This window comes from Pseudophryne corroboree, chromosome 9, assembly GCF_028390025.1.
Source record: "Pseudophryne corroboree isolate aPseCor3 chromosome 9, aPseCor3.hap2, whole genome shotgun sequence".
Lineage (NCBI taxonomy): Eukaryota > Metazoa > Chordata > Amphibia > Anura > Myobatrachidae > Pseudophryne > Pseudophryne corroboree.
Window position 1 is genome coordinate 28,462,228 of NC_086452.1, and position 19,795 is coordinate 28,482,022.

The 19,795-nt window shown below is 50.5% G+C and overlaps 1 protein-coding gene across 2 annotated transcripts in view; it reads left to right on the top strand.

Annotated features, from left to right (window-relative positions):
* The first annotated feature begins 5,512 nt into the window (after positions 1-5,512).
* ZRANB2 (zinc finger RANBP2-type containing 2) overlaps positions 5,513-19,795 on the top strand; it is a 39,355-nt gene continuing 25,072 nt past the window's right edge. Inside the window, exon 1 of one of the 2 annotated variants that reach the window (XM_063939093.1) lies at positions 5,513-5,775. In XM_063939093.1, coding sequence (XP_063795163.1) covers positions 5,705-5,775 — 71 coding nt within the window. In that variant the 5' untranslated portion in view covers positions 5,513-5,704. The remainder of the gene's footprint in view (positions 5,776-19,795) is intronic. The other variant, XM_063939092.1, reaches the window with a different exon arrangement.

Genomic DNA, 19,795 nt, shown 5'->3' on the forward strand with positions numbered 1-19,795 from the left:
GAGGAAGTCTGCTTCCCAGTTGTCCACTCCCGGAATGAACACTGCTGACAGTGTAATCACATGATCTTCCGCCCAGCGAAGAATCCTTGCAGCTTCTGCCATTGCTCTCCTGCTTCTTGTGCCGCCCTGTCTGTTTACGTGGGCGACTGCCGTGATGTTGTCCGACTGGATCAGCACCGGCTGACCCTGAAGCAGGGGTTTTGCCAGGCTTAGAGCATTGTAAATCGCTCTTAGCTCCAGTATATTTATGTGAAGAGACATCTCCAGGCTTGACCATACTCCCTGGAAGTTTCTTCCCTGTGTGACCGCTCCCCAGCCTCTCAGACTGGCATCCGTGGTCACCAGGACCCAGTCCTGTATGCCGAATCTGCGGCCCTCTAACAGATGAGCACTCTGCAACCACCACAGAAGAGACACCCTTGTCCGTGGCGATAAGGTTATCCGCTGATGCATCTGCAGATGCGATCCGGACCATTTTTCCAGCAGATCCCACTGAAAAGTTCGTGCGTGGAATCTGCCGAATGGAATCGCTTCGTAAGAAGCCACCATCTTTCCCAGGACTCTTGTGCATTGATGCACAGACACTTTCCCTGGTTTTAGGAGGTTCCTGACAAGTTCGGATAACTCCCTGGCTTTCTCCTCCGGAAGAAACACCTTTTTCTGAACCGTGTCCAGAATCATTCCCAGGAACAGCAGACGTGTCGTCGGGGTCAATTGAGATTTTGGAAAATTCAGAATCCACCCGTGCTGTTGCAGCACTACTTGGGTTAGTGCTACTACGTCCCCCAGCTGTTCCCTGGACCTTGCCCTTATCAGGAGATCGTCCAAGTAAGGGATAATTAATACGCCTTTTCTTCGTAGAAGAAACATCATTTCGGCCATTACCTTGGTAAAGACCCGAGGTGCCGTGGACAATCCAAACGGCAGCGTCTGAAACTGATAATGACAGTTTTGCACCACGAACCTGAGGTACCCTTGATGTGAAGGGCAAATTGGGACATGCAGGTAAGCATCCTTGATGTCCAGGGACACCATAAAGTCCCCTTCTTCCAGATTCGCTATCACTGCTCTGAGTGACTCCATCTTGAACTTGAATTTTTGTATGTACAGGTTCAAAGATTTCAGATTTAGAATAGGTCTTACCGAGCCGTCCGGCTTCGGTACCACAAATAGTGTGGAATAATACCCCTTTCCCTGTTGTAGGAGGGGTACCTTGACTATCACCTGCTGAGAATACAGCTTGTGAATGGCTTCCAATACCGTCGCCCTGTCTGAGGGAGACGTTGGCAGAGCAGACTTTAGGAACCGGCGAGGGGGAGACTTCTCGAATTCCAACCTGTAACCCTGAGATACTATCTGCAGGATCCAGGGGTCCACCTGTGAGTGAGCCCACTGTGCGCTGAAATTCTTGAGTCGACCCCCCACCGCCCCTGAGTCCGCTTGTAAAGCCCCAACGTGATGCTGAGGGCTTTGCAGAAGCCGGGGGGGGCTTCTGCTCCTGGGAAGAAGCTGCTTGGTGCACTCTCTTACCCTTTCTTTTGCCTCGGGGCAAATATGACTGTCCTTTCGCCCGCTTGTTCCTATAGGAACGAAAGGACTGCGGCTGAAAAGACTGTGTCTTTTTCTGTTGGGAGGGGACCTGAGGTAAAAAGGTGGATTTCCCGGCTGTTGCCGTGGCCACCAAATCCGATAGACCGACCCCAAATAATTCCTCCCCCTTATACGGCAATACTTCCATATGCCGTTTGGAATCCGCATCATCTGACCATTGTCGCGTCCATAAACTTCTTCTGGCAGATATGGACATCGCACTTACTCTCGATGCCAGAGTGCAAATATCCCTCTGAGCATCTCGCATATAAAGAAAAGCATCCTTTAATTGCTCTAAAGTCAATAAAATACTGTCCCTATCTAGGGTATCAATATTTTCAGTCAGGGAATCCGACCAAACCACCCCAGCACTGCACATCCATGCAGAGGCGATGGCTGGTCGCAGTATAACACCAGTATGAGTGTATATACTTTTCAGGGTAGTTTCCAGCCTCCTATCCGCTGGATCCTTGAGGGCGGCCGTTTCAGGAGACGGTAACGCCACTTGTTTTGATAAGCGTGTGAGCGCCTTATCCACCCTAGGGGGTGTTTCCCAGCGCGCCCTAACCTCTGGCGGGAAAGGATATAATGCCAATAACTTCTTTGAAATTAGCAGTTTTCTATCGGGGTTAACCCACGCTTCATCACACACTTCATTCAATTCGTCTGATTCAGGAAAAACTACAGGTAGTTTTTTCAGACCCCACATAATACCCCTTTTTGTGGTACATGCAGTATCAGAGATATGCAAAGCCTCCTTCATTGCCGTGATCATATAACGTGTGGCCCTACTGGAAAATACGTTTGTTTCTTCACCGTCGACACTAGATTCGGTGTCCGTATCTGGGTCTGTGTCGACCGACTGAGGTAAAGGGCGTTTTACAGCCCCTGACGGTGTCTGAGACGCCTGTACAGGTACTAACTGGTTTGCCGGCCGTCTCATGTCGTCAACTGATTTTTGTAATGTGCTGACATTATCACGTAATTCCATAAACAAAGCCATCCATTCCGGTGTCGACTCCCTAGGGGGTGACATCACCATTACCGGCAATTGCTCCGCCTCCACACCAACATCGTCCTCATACATGTCGACACACATGTACCGACACACAGCAGACACACAGGGAATGCTCTTATCGAAGACAGGACCCCACTAGCCCTTTGGGGAGACAGAGGGAGAGTTTGCCAGCACACACCCAAGCGCTATAAATATATAGGAACAACCCTATAGAAGTGTTGTCTCCCTTATAGCAGCTTAATATATCAAAAAACGCCAAAAAAGTGCCCCCCCCTCTCTGTTTTACCCTGTTTCTGTAGTGCAGTGCAGGGGAGAGTCCTGGGAGCCTTCCTCGCAGCGGAGCTGAGCAGGAAAATGGCGCTGTGTGCTGAGGAGATAGGCCCCGCCCCCTATTTCGGCGGGCTCTTCTCCGGTGTTTGTGAGACCTGGCAGGGGTTAAATACATCCATATAGCCCCAGGGGCTATATGTGATGTATTTTTTAGCCAGAACAAGGTATTCTCATTGCTGCCCAGGGCGCCCCCCGCAGCGCCCTGCACCCTCCGTGACCGCTGGTGTGAAGTGTGTGACAACAATGGCGCACAGCTGCAGTGCTGTGCGCTACCTCATGAAGACTGAAAAGTCTTCTGCCGCCGGTTTCTGGACCTCTTCACTTTTCGGCATCTGCAAGGGGGTCGGCGGCGCGGCTCCGGGACCGGACTCCATGGCTGGGCCTGTGTTCGATCCCTCTGGAGCTAATGGTGTCCAGTAGCCTAAGAAGCCAATCCATCCTGCACGCAGGTGAGTTCACTTCTTCTCCCCTAAGTCCCTCGTTGCAGTGAGCCTGTTGCCAGCAGGACTCACTGTAAAATAAAAAACCTAAAAACTTTTTCTAAGCAGCTCTTTAGGAGAGCCACCTAGATTGCACCCTGCTCGGACGGGCACAAAAACCTAACTGGGGCTTGGAGGAGGGTCATGGGGGGAGGAGCCAGTGCACACCACCTGATCCTAAAGCTTTATTTTTGTGCCCTGTCTCCTGCGGAGCCGCTAATCCCCATGGTCCTGACGGAGTCCCCAGCATCCACTAGGACGTCAGAGAAACTATCACTATACTTTCAGGTTCAGCGCCGGCTGTGCATAGCAGAGAATATGTGATAAGGATCTTCAGCCACCAGGGTGGGCCCAGAAGAGCCTTCTCCAGCAGTGCTTTCCACTGGCGGGGTAGTACCTTGGCGTTGGGTACGGGTTACCAGCGGCTGGGATCCCCGCGGTCAGCAACCCGACACCAGATCCAGCCCGCCAAAATGCCAGCAGGGGGGCGAGCGCAGCGAAGCCTCATACGGGCTTACGGCGCTCGCCACGCTGCGGCCTCACTCTGCTTACCACAGGTTCTATTCGCACTCTATGGGTGGACACCCACGAGTGGGAATAGCCCTGGCCCCCCGCCTGCATTCTGGCGGTCGGAATCCCGGCATCGGTATGCTGACCGCCGAGAACCCGACGGCCGGCATGGCAACTACATCCCGTACCTTCAACAAGGTGCTACATTCTCTGCACCTGGACTTCCCACTTAATTTTAAATTGCTGTCACTTGTGATGAACTAATCAATTGATAAGAATGGAGTTTATTTTAGAAGGGTCAGGGTGGGGGCATAGATTGGCTTACCATACAGTCTCTTTAAACCGGGTCACTAATGAATTACACAGGTTCTGTGGCTGATTGACTACAATCCTGCATTTCACCTGGTTTTAAGCAGCCACAGAACCTGTGTAATTCATGAGGGTCCCAGTTTAAAGGGATGGTATGGTAAGCCTAGGTATAAATAATGTGATGACATTCGCTAATGAACGCATGCCCTAAAAAGCTATGAGTTTCCATCCTATATAACTCTATATGGCTGTCCCCATAGCATGCCTCTCAACATCGTTGGTCAGAACTTCTGGACAGGGGGCGTGGTCACATCACAGAGGGGTGTGTGTATAGATCAGGGGTTGTGACTGCTTCTCTGGGGGCACGCTGTACCCCATTTCTTCTGCCTGTAACCCTCCAGTAACTCCATAATAGCTGCTTGCAGGAGTGGCAGGTGTGTGTGTGGCACCAGCACAGATCAGCAATGCACGGGCACACTGCGACAAACACATCTGACGATTGGGACAATGCAGTCCCAGTCGTGACAATGGGACAGAGCCCTGAAATTAGGATCGTCCACATGAAATAGGGCTAGTTCCGCTGAATTTGGCATGGCTGGGTGGAGGGTCTTAGAGAACCATGGCGATGCCGGCAGATATGAACGTTTTGTACATTTTATTTTAAAATAAACTGCAAAATTGCTTAATTGTACCATGGTTCTGAGACAACTGAGAGTTTTGGTGAATCTATAGCTCTAGAGACCTTAATAAATAAGCACCTAGTACTATATGGCTCTCCAGCTGCCACACTACTTGCCCCCACCTGGGTCTGTGGTTGGTTCTATATCGGAGGGGCTGAAGGGACCTTGTGACGTATTGAGGGGAGGAGCTACGTCACCAGGGGGAGGAGCTACGGGCGAACAGGGTACCCGAAAAGTACCCTCGCGGGCTCGCTTCGCTCGCCACGCTTCGGGCACGGTGGCTCGCTCCGCTCCGCTTCGCTCACCACCTAATTACTAAAGTTAATAGTTGGTGGCGTGGATAGTAGAGGAACTATCCCGCTGGCCTAGCTCCTCCCCCTTGCGTCGTAACTCCTCCCCCTTACGGAAAAGGTCCCTTAGCCCACTTGATTCTAGCATCTACCCTGGGTCTGTGGCTGGAGAGCCCAGCCACGTGCTCACCAAGACTCATTACACTGCGCATGCGCAACGAGCTCTCCCCAGCCTGCGCTACGTCACTCACGTATCGTTCCTCGTAACTACGTAAACAGCGTAGCAGGACCGCAGCGGAGCAGGCTGTCCAGCAAGGTGCCTGCTCGCACGCAGCTGGTGACGGTGCTACAGGCGGTGACCCGGGTGTCTCGTCCTCGCAGTGTACGGTGATACCGCGGCCTCTCAGCGCTCACCTCGCACTCACTATCAGGCGGATATCACAGGCAGTGTGGCGGGCAGCCCCGGCTCCGGGGTCCTTCCTGCACCGCGGCCTGATCATGGCGACCGACAAGATGTCCCCCAAGAATTTCCGCGTCAGCGACGGAGACTGGATCTGCCCGGATAAGAAGTGAGGCCGGGGCCGCCGCCGGGGGGACGGGGAGCGGGGTGGGGGGCAGTGGCGCCGGGGTGCGGGCTGGCGGAGGCCGGGGAGGAGGGTGAGGGAAGTGCGGCCTGTGCTGGAGGGGGCGCGGCTCCCAGTGCCCCGTACCCCGCTCTCCTGTATACTGCAACCTGTTTTACCCCCATATTATTATACCTCACCGTATATACTGCGTGTTATATCTATATATACATCCTATAGCCCCCAGTGCCCCGTGTCCTGTATACTGCAGCCTATTATACCCCCATATTATTATACCTCACCGTATATACTGCGTGTTATATCCATATATACATCCTATAGCCCCCAGTGCCCCGTACCCCGCTCTCCTGTATACTGCAACCTGTTATACCCTCATATTATTATACCTCACCGTATATACTGCGTGTTATATCTACATCCTATAGCTCCCAGTGCCCCATGTCCTGTATACTGCAGCCTGTTATACCTCCATATTATTATACCTCACCGTATATACTGCGTGTTATATCCATATATACATCCTATAGCCCCCAGTGCCCCGTACCCCGCTCTCCTGTATACTGCAACCTGTTATACCCTCATATTATTATACCTCACCGTATATACTGCGTGTTATATCTACATCCTATAGCTCCCAGTGCCCCATGTCCTGTATACTGCAGCCTGTTATACCTCCATATTATTATACCTCACCGTATATACTGCGTGTTATATCCATATATACATCCTATAGCTTCCAGTGCCCCGTACTCCTGTATACTGCAGCCTGTTATACCCCCATATTATTATACCTCACCGTATAGCTCCCAGTGCCCCGCTCTCCTGTATACTGCAGCCTGTTATACCTCCATATTATTTTACATCACAGTATATACTGCGTGTTATATCCATATATACATCCTATAGCTCCCAGTGTCCCGTACCCCGCTCTCCTGTATACTGCAGCCTGTTATACCCCCGTATTATACCTCACAGTATATACTGCGTGTTATATCCATATAGACATCCTATAGCTCCCAGTGCATCGCTGTCCTGTATACTGCAGCCTGTTATACCTCCATATTATTATACATCACAGTATATACTGCGTGTTATATCCATATTTCTCTGACGTCCTAGTGGATGCTGGGGACTCCGTAAGGACCATGGGGAATAGCGGCTCCGCAGGAGACTGGGCACAGCTAAGAAAGATTTAGGACTACCTGGTGTGCACTGGCTCCTCCCACCATGACCCTCCTCCAGACCTCAGTTAGAATCCTGTGCCCGGCTGAGCTGGATGCACACTAGGGGCTCTCCTGAGCTCCTAGAGAGAGAGTATATTTTAGGTTTTTTATTTTACAGTGAGATCTGCTGGCAACAGACTCACTGCAGCGAGGGACTAAGGGGAGAAGAAGCGAACCTACCTAACTGGTGGTAGCTTGGGCTTCTTAGGCTACTGGACACCATTAGCTCCAGAGGGATCGACCGCATGGAACCGGCCATTGATGTTCGGTCCCAGAGCCGCGCCGCCGGCCCCCTTACAGAGCCAGAAGCAAGAAGAGTCCGGAAAATCGGCGGCAGAAGACATCAGTCTTCACCAAGGTAGCGCACAGCACTGCAGCTGTGCGCCATTGCTCCTCATACACACTTCACACTCCGGTCACTGAGGGTGCAGGGCGCTGGGGGGGGGGGCGCCCTGAGCAGCAATAAAAACACCTTGGCTGGCAAATATATCACAATATATAGCCCCAGAGGCTATATATGTGATAAATACCCCTGCCACAATCCATAAAAAAGTGGGAGAAAAGTCTGCGAAAAAGGGGCGGAGCTATCTCCCTCAGCACACTGGCGCCATTTTCTCTTCACAGTGCAGCTGGAAGACAGCTCCCCAGGCTGTCCCCTGTAGTTTTCAGGCTCAAAGGGTTAAAAAGAGAGGGGGGGCACTAAATTTAGGCGCAATATTGTTTATACAAGCAGCTATTGGGGGAAAAATCACTCAGTTATAGTGTTAATCCCTGCATTATATAGCGCTCTGGTGTGTCCTGGCATACTCTCTCTCTGTCTCCCCAAAGGACTTTGTGGTGTCCTGTGCTCAGTCAGAGCATTCCCTGTGTGTGTGCTGTGTGTCGGTACGGCTGTGTCGACATGTGGGATGAGGAAGGTTACGTAGAGGTGGAGCAGAGGCCGATAAATGGGATGTCGTCCCCTGTGGGGCCGACACCAGAGTGGATGGATAGGTGGAAGGTATTAACCGACAATGTCAACTCCTTACAAGGCTGGATGACGTAAAACAGCTGTGGGACAGCCGGCTTCTCAGCCCGCGCCTGCCCAGGCGTCTCAAAGGCCATCAGGGGCTCATAAAAGCGCCCGTTACCTCAGATGGCAGACACAGATGTCGACACGGAGTCTGACTCCAGTGTCGACGAGGTTGAGACATATACACAATCCACTAGGAACATCCGTTACATGATCTCGGCAATGAAAAATGTGTTACGCATTTCTGACATGAACCCAAGTACCACATAAAAGGGGTTTTATTTTTGGGGAGAAAAAGCAGCCAGTGTTTTGTTCCCCCATCAGATGAATGAATGAAGTGTGTAAAGTAGCGTGGGTTCCCCCAATAAGAAACTGGTAATTTCTAAAAAGTTACTGATGGCGTACCCTTTCCCGCCAGAGGATAGGTCACGTTGGGAGATATCCCTTAGGGTGGATAAGGCGCTCACACGTTTGTCAAAAAAGGTGGCACTGCCGTCTTAGGATACGGCCACCTTAAAGGAGCCTGCTGATAAAAAGCAGGAGGCTATCCTGAAGTCTGTATATACACACTCAGGTTATATACTGAGACCTGCAATTGCCTCAGCATAAATAGTGCTGCTGCAGCGTGGTCTGATACCCTGTCAGATAATATTAATACTCTAAGACAGGGATAATAGTTTGCTAACATAGAGCATATTAAAGACGTCGTCTTATATATAAAGGATGCACAGAGGGATATTTGCCGGCTGGCATCCAGAATTAATGCAATGTCCATTCTGCCAGGAGGGTATTAGAAACCCGGCAGTGGACAGGTGATGCTGCCTATAAAAGGCACATGGAGATTCTGCCTTATAAGGGTGAGGAATTGTTTGGGGATGGTCTCCGGGACCTCGTATCCACAGCAACAGCTGGGAAGAAGAAACATTTTTTACCTCAGGTTTCCTCACAGCCTAAGAAAGCACCGTATTTTCAGGTACAGTCCTTTCGGCTTCAGAAAAGCAAGCGGGTCAAAGGCGCTTCCTTTCTGCACAGAGACAAGGGAAGAAGGAAAAAGCTGCACCAGCAGCCAGTTCCCAGGATCAAAAATCTTCCCCCGCTTCCTCTGAGTCCACCGCTTGACGTTGGGGCTCCACAGGTGGAGACAGGTGCGGTAGGGGCACTTCTCGGGAACTTCAGGGACCAGTGGGTTTGCCCACAGGTGGATCCCTAGGTTCTGCAAATAGTATCACAGGGATACAGGCTGGAGTTCGAGGCGACTCCCCCTCGCCGTTACCTCACCTCAGCCTTGCCTGCTGCCCTCGGAGAAAGGTAGTACTGGCGGCAATTCACAAGCTGCACTTCCAGCAGGTGAAATCAAGGTACCCCTCCTTCAACAAGGCCGGGGTTACTATTCCAAAATGTTGTGGTACCGAAACCAGACGGTTCGGTGAGACCCATTCTAAAATTGAAAGCCTTGAACACTTATATACGAAGGTTCAAGTTCGAAATGAAATCGCTCAGGGCGATTATTGCAAGCCTGGAGAATTTCATGGTATCACTGGACATCAAGGATGCTTACCTGCATGTCCCTATTTACCCTCTTCACCAGGAGTACCTCAAAATTGTGGTACAGGATTGTCATTACCAATTCCAGACGTTGCCGTTGGTCTGTCCCCGGCACCGAGGTATTTACCAAGGTAATGGCCGAAATAATTATCCCGTACTTGGACGATCTCCTTATAAAGGCGAGGTCCAGGGAGCAGTTGTTCGGCGGAGTAGCACTATCTCGGGAAGTGCTACAACAGCACGGCTGGATTCTGAATATTCCAAAGTCGCAGCTGGTTCCTACGACGCGTCTACTGTTCCTGAGTATGGTTCTGGACACAGAACAGGAAAAAAAGGGTTTCTCCCGGAGGAGAAGTCCAAGGAGTTGTCGTCTCTAGACAGAGACCTCCTAATACGTATACAGGTGTCGGTGCATCAATGCACGCGAGCCCTGGGAAGGATGGTAGCTTCTTACGAAGAAATTCCATTCGCCAGGTCCCATACAAGGATTTTCCAGTGGGATCTGTTGGACAAGTGGTTCGGGTCGCATCTTCAGATGCATCGGCGGATAACCCTGTCTCCAAGGGCCAGGGTGTCGCTGTTGTGGTGGCTGCAGAGTGCTCATCTTCTAGGGGGCCGCAGATTCGGCATACAGGACTGGGTCCTGGTGACCACGGATGCCAGCCTTCGAGGCTGGGGGGCAGTCACACAGGGAAGAAACTTCCAAGGCTATGGAAAAGTCAGGAGACTTCCCTACACATAAATATTCTGGAACTAAGGGCCATTTACAATGCCCTAAGTCAGGCTAGACCCCTGCTTCAACACCGGCCGGTGCTGATCCAGTCAGACAACATCACGGCGGTCGCTCATGTAAACGACAGGGCGGCACAAGAAGCAGGATGGCGATGGCAGAAGCCACAAGGATTCTCCGATGGGCGGAAAATCATGTGTTAGCACTGTCAGCAGTGTTCATTCCCGGAGTGGACAACTGAGAAGCAGACTTTCTCAGAAGACACGACCTCCACCCGGGAGAGTGGGGACTTCATCCAGAAGTCTTCCAAATGATTGTACACCGTTGGGAAAGGCCACAGGTGGACATGATGGCGTCCCGCTTCAACTAAAAGTTACAAAGATATTGCGCCAGGTCAAGGACCCTCAGGCGATAGCTGTGGACGCTCTAGTAACACCGTGGGTGTACCAGTCGGTGTATGTGTTCCCTTCTCTGCCTCTCTTACCCAGGGTAATGAGAATAATAAGAAGGAGAGGAGTAAGAACTATACTCATTGTTCCGGATTGGCCAAGAAGAGCTTGGTAACCAGAACTCCAAGAAATGATCTCAGAGGACCCATGGCCTCTGCCGCTCAGACAGGACCTGCTGCAGCAGGGGGCCTGTCTGTTCCAAGACGTACCGCGGCTGCGTTGGACAGCATGGCGGTTGAACGCCGGATCCTGAAGGAAAAGGGAATTCCGGAGGAAGTTATCCCTACGCTATTTAAAGCTAGGAAAGAAGTGAACGCTAACCATTATCACCGCATATGGCGGAAATATGTTGCGTACTGTGAGGCCAGGAAGGCCCCAAAGGAGAAATTTCAGCTAGGTCGATTTCTGCACTTCCTACAGTCAGAGGTGACTATGGGCCTACAATTGGGTTCCATTAAGGTCCAGATTTCGGCTCTATCGATTTTCTTCCAAAATGGAACTGGCTTCACTGCCTGAAGTTCAGACTTTTGTTAAGGGAGGGCTGCATAGTCAGCCCCGTTTGTGCCTCCAGTGGCACCGTGGGATCTCACCGTGGTGTTGGATTTCCTGAAGTCGCATTGGGTTGAGCCACTTAAATCCGTGGAGCTGTAATACCTCACGTGGAAAGTTGTCATTCTGTGGGCCTTGGCCAGGCGTGTATCAGAATTGACAAAAGCCCTTATCTGTATTTTTATATGGGAAAGGCGAAATTGAGGACTCGTTCCCAATTCCTTCCTAAGGTGGTATCAGTTTTTCATGTGAACCAACCTATTGTGGTGCCTGCGGCTACTTGGGACTTGGAGGATTCCAAGTTACTGGACGTAGTCAGGGCCCTGAAAAGTATATGTTTCCAGGACAGCTGGAGTCGGGAAGACTGACTCGCTATTTATCCTGTATGCACCCAACAAGCTGGGTGCTCCTGCTTCTAAGCAGACGATTGCTTGCTGGATCTGTAGCACGATTCAACTTGCACATGCTGCGGCTGGACTGCCGCACCCTAAATCTGTAAAAGCCCATTCCACGAGGAAAGTGGGCTCTTCTTGGGCGGCTGCCCGAGGGCTCTCGGCTTTACAACTTTGCCGAGCTGCTACTTGGTCAGGGGCAAACACGTTTGCAAAATTCTACAAATTTGATACCCTGGCTGAGGAGGACCTTGAGTTCTCTCATTCGGTGCTGCAGAGTCATCCGCACTCTCCCGCCCGTTTGGGAGCTTTGGTATAATCCCCATGGTCCTTACGGAGTCCCCAGCATCCACTAGGACGTCAGAGAAAATAAGATTTTACTCACCGGTAAATCTATTTCTCGTAGTCCGTAGTGGATGCTGGGCGCCCGTCCCAAGTGCGGACTGTCTGCAATACTTGTATATAGTTATCGTTAACTAAAGGGTTATTGTTGAGCTATCTGTTGAGAGGCTCAGTTGTTATCATACTGTTAACTGGGTATAGTATCACGAGTTATACGGTGTGATTGGTGTGGCTGGTATGAGTCTTACCCGGGATTCAAAATCCTTATTGTGTCAGCTCTTCCGGGCACAGTATCCTAGCTGAGGTCTGGAGGAGGGTCATGGTGGGAGGAGCCAGTGCACACCAGGTAGTCCTAAATCTTTCTTAGCTGTGCCCAGTCTCCTGCGGAGCCGCTATTCCCCATGGTCCTTACGGAGTCCCCAGCATCCACTACGGACTACGAGAAATAGATTTACCGGTGAGTAAAATCTTATTATACATCCTATAGCTCCCAGTACCCCTTACCCCGCTCTCCTGTATACTGCAGCCTGTTATACCCCCATATTATTATACCTCACCGTATATACTGCGTGTTATATCCATATATACATCCTATAGCTCCCAGTGCCCCGCTGTCCTGTATACTGCAGCCTGTTATACCTCCCTATTATTATACATCACAGTATATACTGCGTGTTATAGCCATATATACATCCTATAGCTCCCAGTGCCCCGTACCCCGCTTTCCTGTATACTGCAGCCTGTTATACCCCCGTATTATTATACCTCACTGTATATACTGCGTGTTATATCCATATATACATCCTATAGCTCCCAGTGCCCCGCTGTCCTGTATACTGCAGCCTGTTATACCTCCCTATTATTATACATCACAGTATATACTGCGTGTTATAGCCATATATAATACATCCTATAGCTCCCAGTGCCCCGTACCCCGCTGTCCTGTATACTGCAGCCTGTTATACCACCATATTATTATACCTCACAGTATATACTGTGTGTTATATCTGTATATACGTTCTATAGCTCCCAGTGCCCCGTACCCCGCTGTCCTGTATACTGCAGCCTGTTATACCCCAATATTATTATACATCACAGTATATACTGCGTGTTATAGCTGTATATACATCCTATAGCTCTCAGTGCTTCGTGTCCCACTGTCCTGTGTACTGCAGCCTGTTATATTCATGTATACATCCTGTAGACCTCAGTGTCCCGCTTCCCTATATAATACAGCGTGTTATACCCCCATATTATTATACCTCATAGTGTATATATCATATAGCTCCCAGTGCTGTGCTCCACTGTCTTACCGTATATAGTGTTCACTCTAGGCTGTTTTAGCAGGGCGCCGCGCCCTGCCCGTTTTTTAGCAGGCAAAACCCGCCCTGCCCCTTTTGCGGCGCCCTGCTAGAACAGCCGCCCGCTACCTGCCCTCCCGGCGTGTATAGATGCGTGCGCATGCGTGCGGCATCCATTCACGCATTGGGAGAGGGCTGGGGGAAGTCCAGCACCGACGGAGGTGCTGGGCACGCCCCCAACAGTGACGTCGCCGGCCACAGACGCTCTCTATAGTAGCGTCTGTGGGCCGCCCTGCCCCTAAAATGCCGTAGGCGTGGCCACGCCCCCTAATTTGCGTGGCCGCGCGGCTTCGCAGCGCACATGTGACCCCGGAGTCCGGTGCCCTGCCCCTTTTCACTCCTAGAGTGAACACTACGTATATACTACGTTGTGTTGTTATACCCCCATTTCTCTAACGTCCTAAGTGGATGCTGGGGACTCCGTAAGGACCATGGGGAATAGCGGCTCCGCAGGAGACTGGGCACATCTAAAGAAAGCTTTAGGACTATCTGGTGTGCACTGGCTCCTCCCCCTATGACCCTCCTCCAAGCCTCAGTTAGATCTCTGTGCCCGAACGAGAAGGGTGCACACTAGGGGCTCTACTGAGCTTCTTAGTGAAAGTTTTAGATTAGGTTTTTTATTTTCCGTGAGACCTGCTGGCAACAGGCTCACTGCATCGAGGGACTAAGGGGAGAAGAAGCGAACTCACCTGCGTGCAGAGTGGATTGGGCTTCTTAGGCTACTGGACATTAGCTCCAGAGGGACGATCACAGGCCCAGCTTGGATGGGTCCCAGAGCCGCGCCGCCGGCCCCCTTACAGAGCCAGAAGGCAGAAGAGGTCCGGAAAATCGGCGGCAGAAGACGTCCTGTCTTCAACAAGGTAGCGCACAGCACTGCAGCTGTGCGCCATTGCTCTCAGCACACTTCACACTTCGGTCACTGAGGGTGCAGGGCGCTGGGGGGGGGCGCCCTGAGACGCAATAAAAACACCTTGGATGGCAAAAAAATGCATCACATATAGCTCCTGGGCTATATGGGTGCATTTAACCCCTGCCAGAATACATAGAAAAACGGGTGATAAGGCCGCCGATAAGGGGGCGGAGCCTATCTCAGCACACTGGCGCCATTTTCCCTCACAGCTCCGTTGGAGGGAAGCTCCCTGACTCTCCCCTGCAGTCACTACACTACAGAAAGGGTTAAAAAAGAGAGGGGGGCACTAATTAGGCGCAGTATTAACTATACAGCAGCTATAAGGGGAAAAACACTTATATAAGGTTATCCCTGTGTATGTATATATATATATATATATATATATATAGCGCTCTGGTGTGTGCTGGCAAACTCTCCCTCTGTCTCCCCAAAGGGCTAGTGGGGTCCTGTCCTCTATCAGAGCATTCCCTGTGTGTGTGCTGTATGTCGGTACTTTTGTGTCGACATGTATGAGGAGAAAAATGATGTGGAGACGGAGCAGATTGCCTGTAATAGTGATGTCACCCCCTAGGGGGTCGACACCTGAGTGGAATTACGTGACAGTGTCAGCTCTGTATAAAAGACAGTGGTTGACATGAGACAGCCGGCTACTCAGCTTGTGCCTGTCCATACGTCTCAAAGGCCGTCAGGGGCTCTAAAGCGCCCGTTACCTCAGATGGCAGATATAGACGCCGACACGGATACTGACTCCAGTGTCGACGGTGAAGAGACGAATGTGACTTCCAGTAGGGCCACACGTTACATGATTGAGGCAATGAAAAATGTTTTACACATTTCTGATAATACGAGTACCACCAAAAAAGGGGTATTATGTTCGGTGAGGAAAAACTACCTGTAGTTTTCCTGAATCTGAGAAATTAAATGAGGTGTGTGATGATGCGTGGGTTTCCCCCGATAACAACTGATAATTTCTAAAATGTTATTGGCATTATATCCTTTCCCGCCTGAGGTTAGGGTGCGTTGGGAAACACCCCCTAGGGTGGATAAAGCGCTCACACGCTTGTAAGGGCTCTACCTTCGCCTGAGATGGCCGCCCTTAAGGATACTGCTGATAGAAAGCAGGAGGGTATCCTAAAAGGTATTTACACACATACTGGTGTTATACTGCGACCAGCAATCGCCTCAGCCTGGATGTGCAGTGCTGGGTTGGCGTGGTCGGATTCCCTGACTGAAAATATTGATACCCTAGATAGGGACAGTATATTTTTGCCTATAGAGCATTTAAAAGATGCATTTCTATATATGCGTGATGCACAGCGGAATATTTGCCGACTGGCATCAAGTCTAAGCGCGTTGTCCATTTCTACCAGTAGAGGGTTATGGACACGTCAGTGGTCAAGTGATGCGTATTCCAAACGGCATTTGGAAGTATTGCTTTATTAAGGGAGGAGTTATTTGGGGTCGGTCTTTCAGACCTGGTGGCCACGGCAACAGCTGGGAATTCCACGTTTGTACCCCAGGTCGCCTCTCAACATGAGAAGACGCCGTATTATCAGGCGCAGTCTTTTCGTGGACAAGGTTCCTCATTTCTGCCCCGTGACAGAGGGAGAGGAAAAAGGCTGCAGAAATCAGCCAGTTCCCAGGAACAGAAACCCTCTCCCGCCTCTGCCAAGCCCTCAGTATACGCTGGGGCTTTACAAGCAGAATCAGGCACGGTGGGGGGCCCGTCTCAATGAATTTCAGCGCGCAGTGGGCTCACTCGCAAGTAGACCCCTGGATCCTTCAGGTGATATCTCAGGGGTACAAATTGGAATTCGAGACGTCTCCCCCTCGCCGTTTCCTAAAGTCGGCTTTACCGATGTCTCCTTCTGACAGGGAGACAGTTTTGGAAGCCATTCACAAGCTGTATTCCCAGCAGGTGATAATCAAGATACCCCTCCTGCAACAGGGAACGGGGTATTATTCCACACTGTTGTGGTACCGAAGCCGGACGGCTCGGTGAGACCGATTCTAAATCTAAAATCTTTGAACACTTACATACGGAGGTTCAAATTCAAGATTGAGTCACTCAGAGCAGTGATTGCGAACCTGGAAGAAGGGGACTACATGATGTCTCGGGACATCAAGGATGCTTACCTTCATGTCAAAATTTACCCTTCTCACCAAGGGTACCTCAGGTTTATGGTACAGAACTGTCACTATCAGTTCAGACGCTGCCGTATGGAGGGTCCACGGCACCCCGGGTCTTTACCAAGGTAATGGCCGAAATGATGATATTCCTTCGAAGGAAGTGAATTTTAGTTATCCCTTACTTGGACAATTCCCTGATAAGGGTAAGATCCAGGGAACAGTTGGAGGTCGGTGTAGCACTATCTCAGGTAGTGTTGCGGCAGCACGATTGGATTCTCAATATTCCAAAATCGCACCTGGTTCCGACGACGTGTCTTCTGTTCCTAGGGATGATCCTGGACACAGTCCAGAAAAAGGTGTTTCTCCCGGAGGAGAAAGCCAGGGAGTTATCCGAGCTAGTCAGGAACCTCCTAAAACCGAGCCAAGTCTCAGTGCATCAATGCACAAGGGTTCTGGGTAAAATGGTGGCTTCCTACGAAGCAATCCCATTCGACAGATTCCACGCACCAGTGGGACCTGCTGGACAAATGGTCCGGGTCGCATCTTCAGATGCATCAGCGGATAACCCTGTCACCAAGGACAAGGGTGTCCCTCCTGTGGTGGAAGAGTGCTCATCTTCTAGAGGGCCGCAGATTAGGCATTCAGGACTGGGTCCTGGTGACCACGGATGCCAGCCTGCGAGGCTGGGGAGCAGTCACACAGGGAAGGAATATCCAGGGCTTATGGTCAAGCCTGGAGACATCACTTCACATAAATATCCTGAAGCTAAGGGACATTTACAATGCTCTAAGCTTAGCAAGACCTCTGCTTCAAGGTCAGCCGGTGTTGATCCAGTCGGACAACATCACGGCAGTCACCCACGTAAACAGACAGGGTGGCACAAGAAGCAGGAGGGCAATGGCAGAAGCTGCAAGGATTCTTCGCTGGGCGGAAAATCATGTGATAGCACTGTCAGCAGTATTCATTCCGGGAGTGGACAACTGGGAAGCAGACTTCCTCAGCACGACCTCCACCCGGGAGAGTGGGGACTTCACCCAGAAGTCTTCCACATGATTAAAAACTCGACAGGTATTGCGCCAGGTCCAGGGACCCTCAGGCAATAAGCTGTAGACGCTCTGGTAACACCGTGGGTGTACCAGTCAGGGTATGTGTTCCCTCCTCTGCCTCTCATACCCAAGGTACGGAGATTGATAAGATGGAGAGGAGTAAGCTCTATATTCGTGGTTCCGGATTGGCCAAGAAGAACTTGGTAACCGGAACTTCAAGAGATGCTCACGGAAGATCCGTGGCCTCTACCTCTAAGAAGGGACCTGCTCCAGCAAGGACCCTGTCTGTTCCAAGACTTACCGCGGCTGCGTTTGACGGCATGGCGGTTGAACGCCGGATCCTGAAGGAAAAAAGGCATTCCAGATGAAGTCATCCCTATCCTGATCAAAGCCAGGAAGGATGTAACCGCAAAAACATTATCACCGCAATTGGCGAAAATATGTTGTGTGGTGCGAGGCCAGTAAGGCCCGACGGAGGAAATTCAACTGGGTCGATTCCTACATTTCCTGCAAACAGGAGTGTCTATGGGCCTGAAATTGGGGTCCATTAAGGTTCAAATTTCGGCCCTGTCAATTTTCTTCCAAAAAAGAACTAGCTTCAGTCCCTGAAGTTCAGACGTTTGTAAAAGGGGTACTGCATTTACAGCCTCCTTTTGTGCCTCCACTGGCACTTTGGGATCTCAATGTAGTTTTGGGTTCCAAAAGTCACATTGGTTTGAACCACTTAAATCTGTGGAGTTAAAATATCTCACATGAAAAGTGGTCATGCTGTTGGCCCTGGCCTGGGCCAGGCGCGTGTCAGAATGGGCGGCTTTATCCTGAAAAAGCCCTTATCTGATTTTCCATTCGGACAGGGCGGAATTGAGGACTCGTCCTCAGTTTCTCCCCAAGGTGGTTTCAGCGTTTCACCTGAACCAACCTATTGGTGGTGCCTGCGGCTACTAGGGACTTGGAGGCCTCCAAGTTGCTAGACGTTGTCAGTGCCCTGAAAATATATGTTTCCAGGACGGCTGGAGTCAGGAAATCTGACTCGCTGTTTATCCTGTATGCACCCAACAAGCTGGGTGCTCCTGCTTCTAAGCAGACTATTGCTCGTTGGATTTGTAGTACAATTCAGCTTGCACATTCTGTGGCAGGCCTGCCACAGCCAAAAATCTGTAAATGCCCACTCCACAAGGAAGGTGGGCTCATCTTGGGCGGCTGCCCGAGGGGTCTCGGCTTTACAACTTTGCCGAGCAGCTACTTGGTCAGGAGCAAATACGTTTGTAAAATTCTACAAAATTGATATCCTGGCTGAGGAGGACCTGGAGTTCTCTCATTTGGTGCTGCAGAGTCATCTGCACTCTCCCGCCCGTTTGGGAGCTTTGGTATAATCCCCATGGTCCTTACGGAGTCCCCAGCATCCACTTAGGACGTTAGAGAAAATAAGAATTTACTTACCGATAATTCTATTTCTCATAGTCCGTAGTGGATGCTGGGCGCCCATCCCAAGTGCGGATTGTCTGCAATACTTGTACATAGTTATTGTTACAAAAATCGGGTTATTATTGTTGTGAGCCATCTTTCAGAGGCTCCTCTGTTATCATGCTGTTAACTGGGTTCAGATCACAGGTTATACGGTGTGGCTGGTATGAGTCTTACCCGGGATTCAAAATCCTTCCTTATTGTGTACGCTCGTCCGGGCACAGTATCCTAACTGAGGCTTGGAGGAGGGTCATAGGGGGAGGAGCCAGTGCACACCAGATAGTCCTAAAGCTTTCTTTAGATGTGCCCAGTCTCCTGCGGAGCCGCTATTCCCCATGGTCCTTACGGAGTCCCCAGCATCCACTACGGACTATGAGAAATAGAATTATCGGTAAGTAAATTCTTATTATTATTATTATACCTCATAGTATATACATCATGTTCTATCTCCATATTATTATACCTTACATTATATACAGCCTGTTATACCCCCATATTATTATAGCTCATAATAGATAGTGTTTATATTTCTCTTTCATCCATCTGGGGGACGCTGCGCACTTACTGATGGGTTAGAGCAGAGGTTCTCAAACTCGGTCCTCAGGACCCCACACAGTGCATGTTTTGCAGGTCTCCTCACAGAATCGCAAGTGAAATAATTAGCTCCACCTGTGGACCTTTTAAAATGTGTTAGTGAGTAATTAATACACCTGTGCATTTGCTGGGTTACCTGCAAAACATGCACTGTGTGTGCCCCCGAGGACCGAGTTTGAGAACCTCTGGGTTAGAGTGTGTTGGATGGGAGTTTGGCACAGAACCTATAGAAATGAACTCCTCCCCCCTCTAACCCCT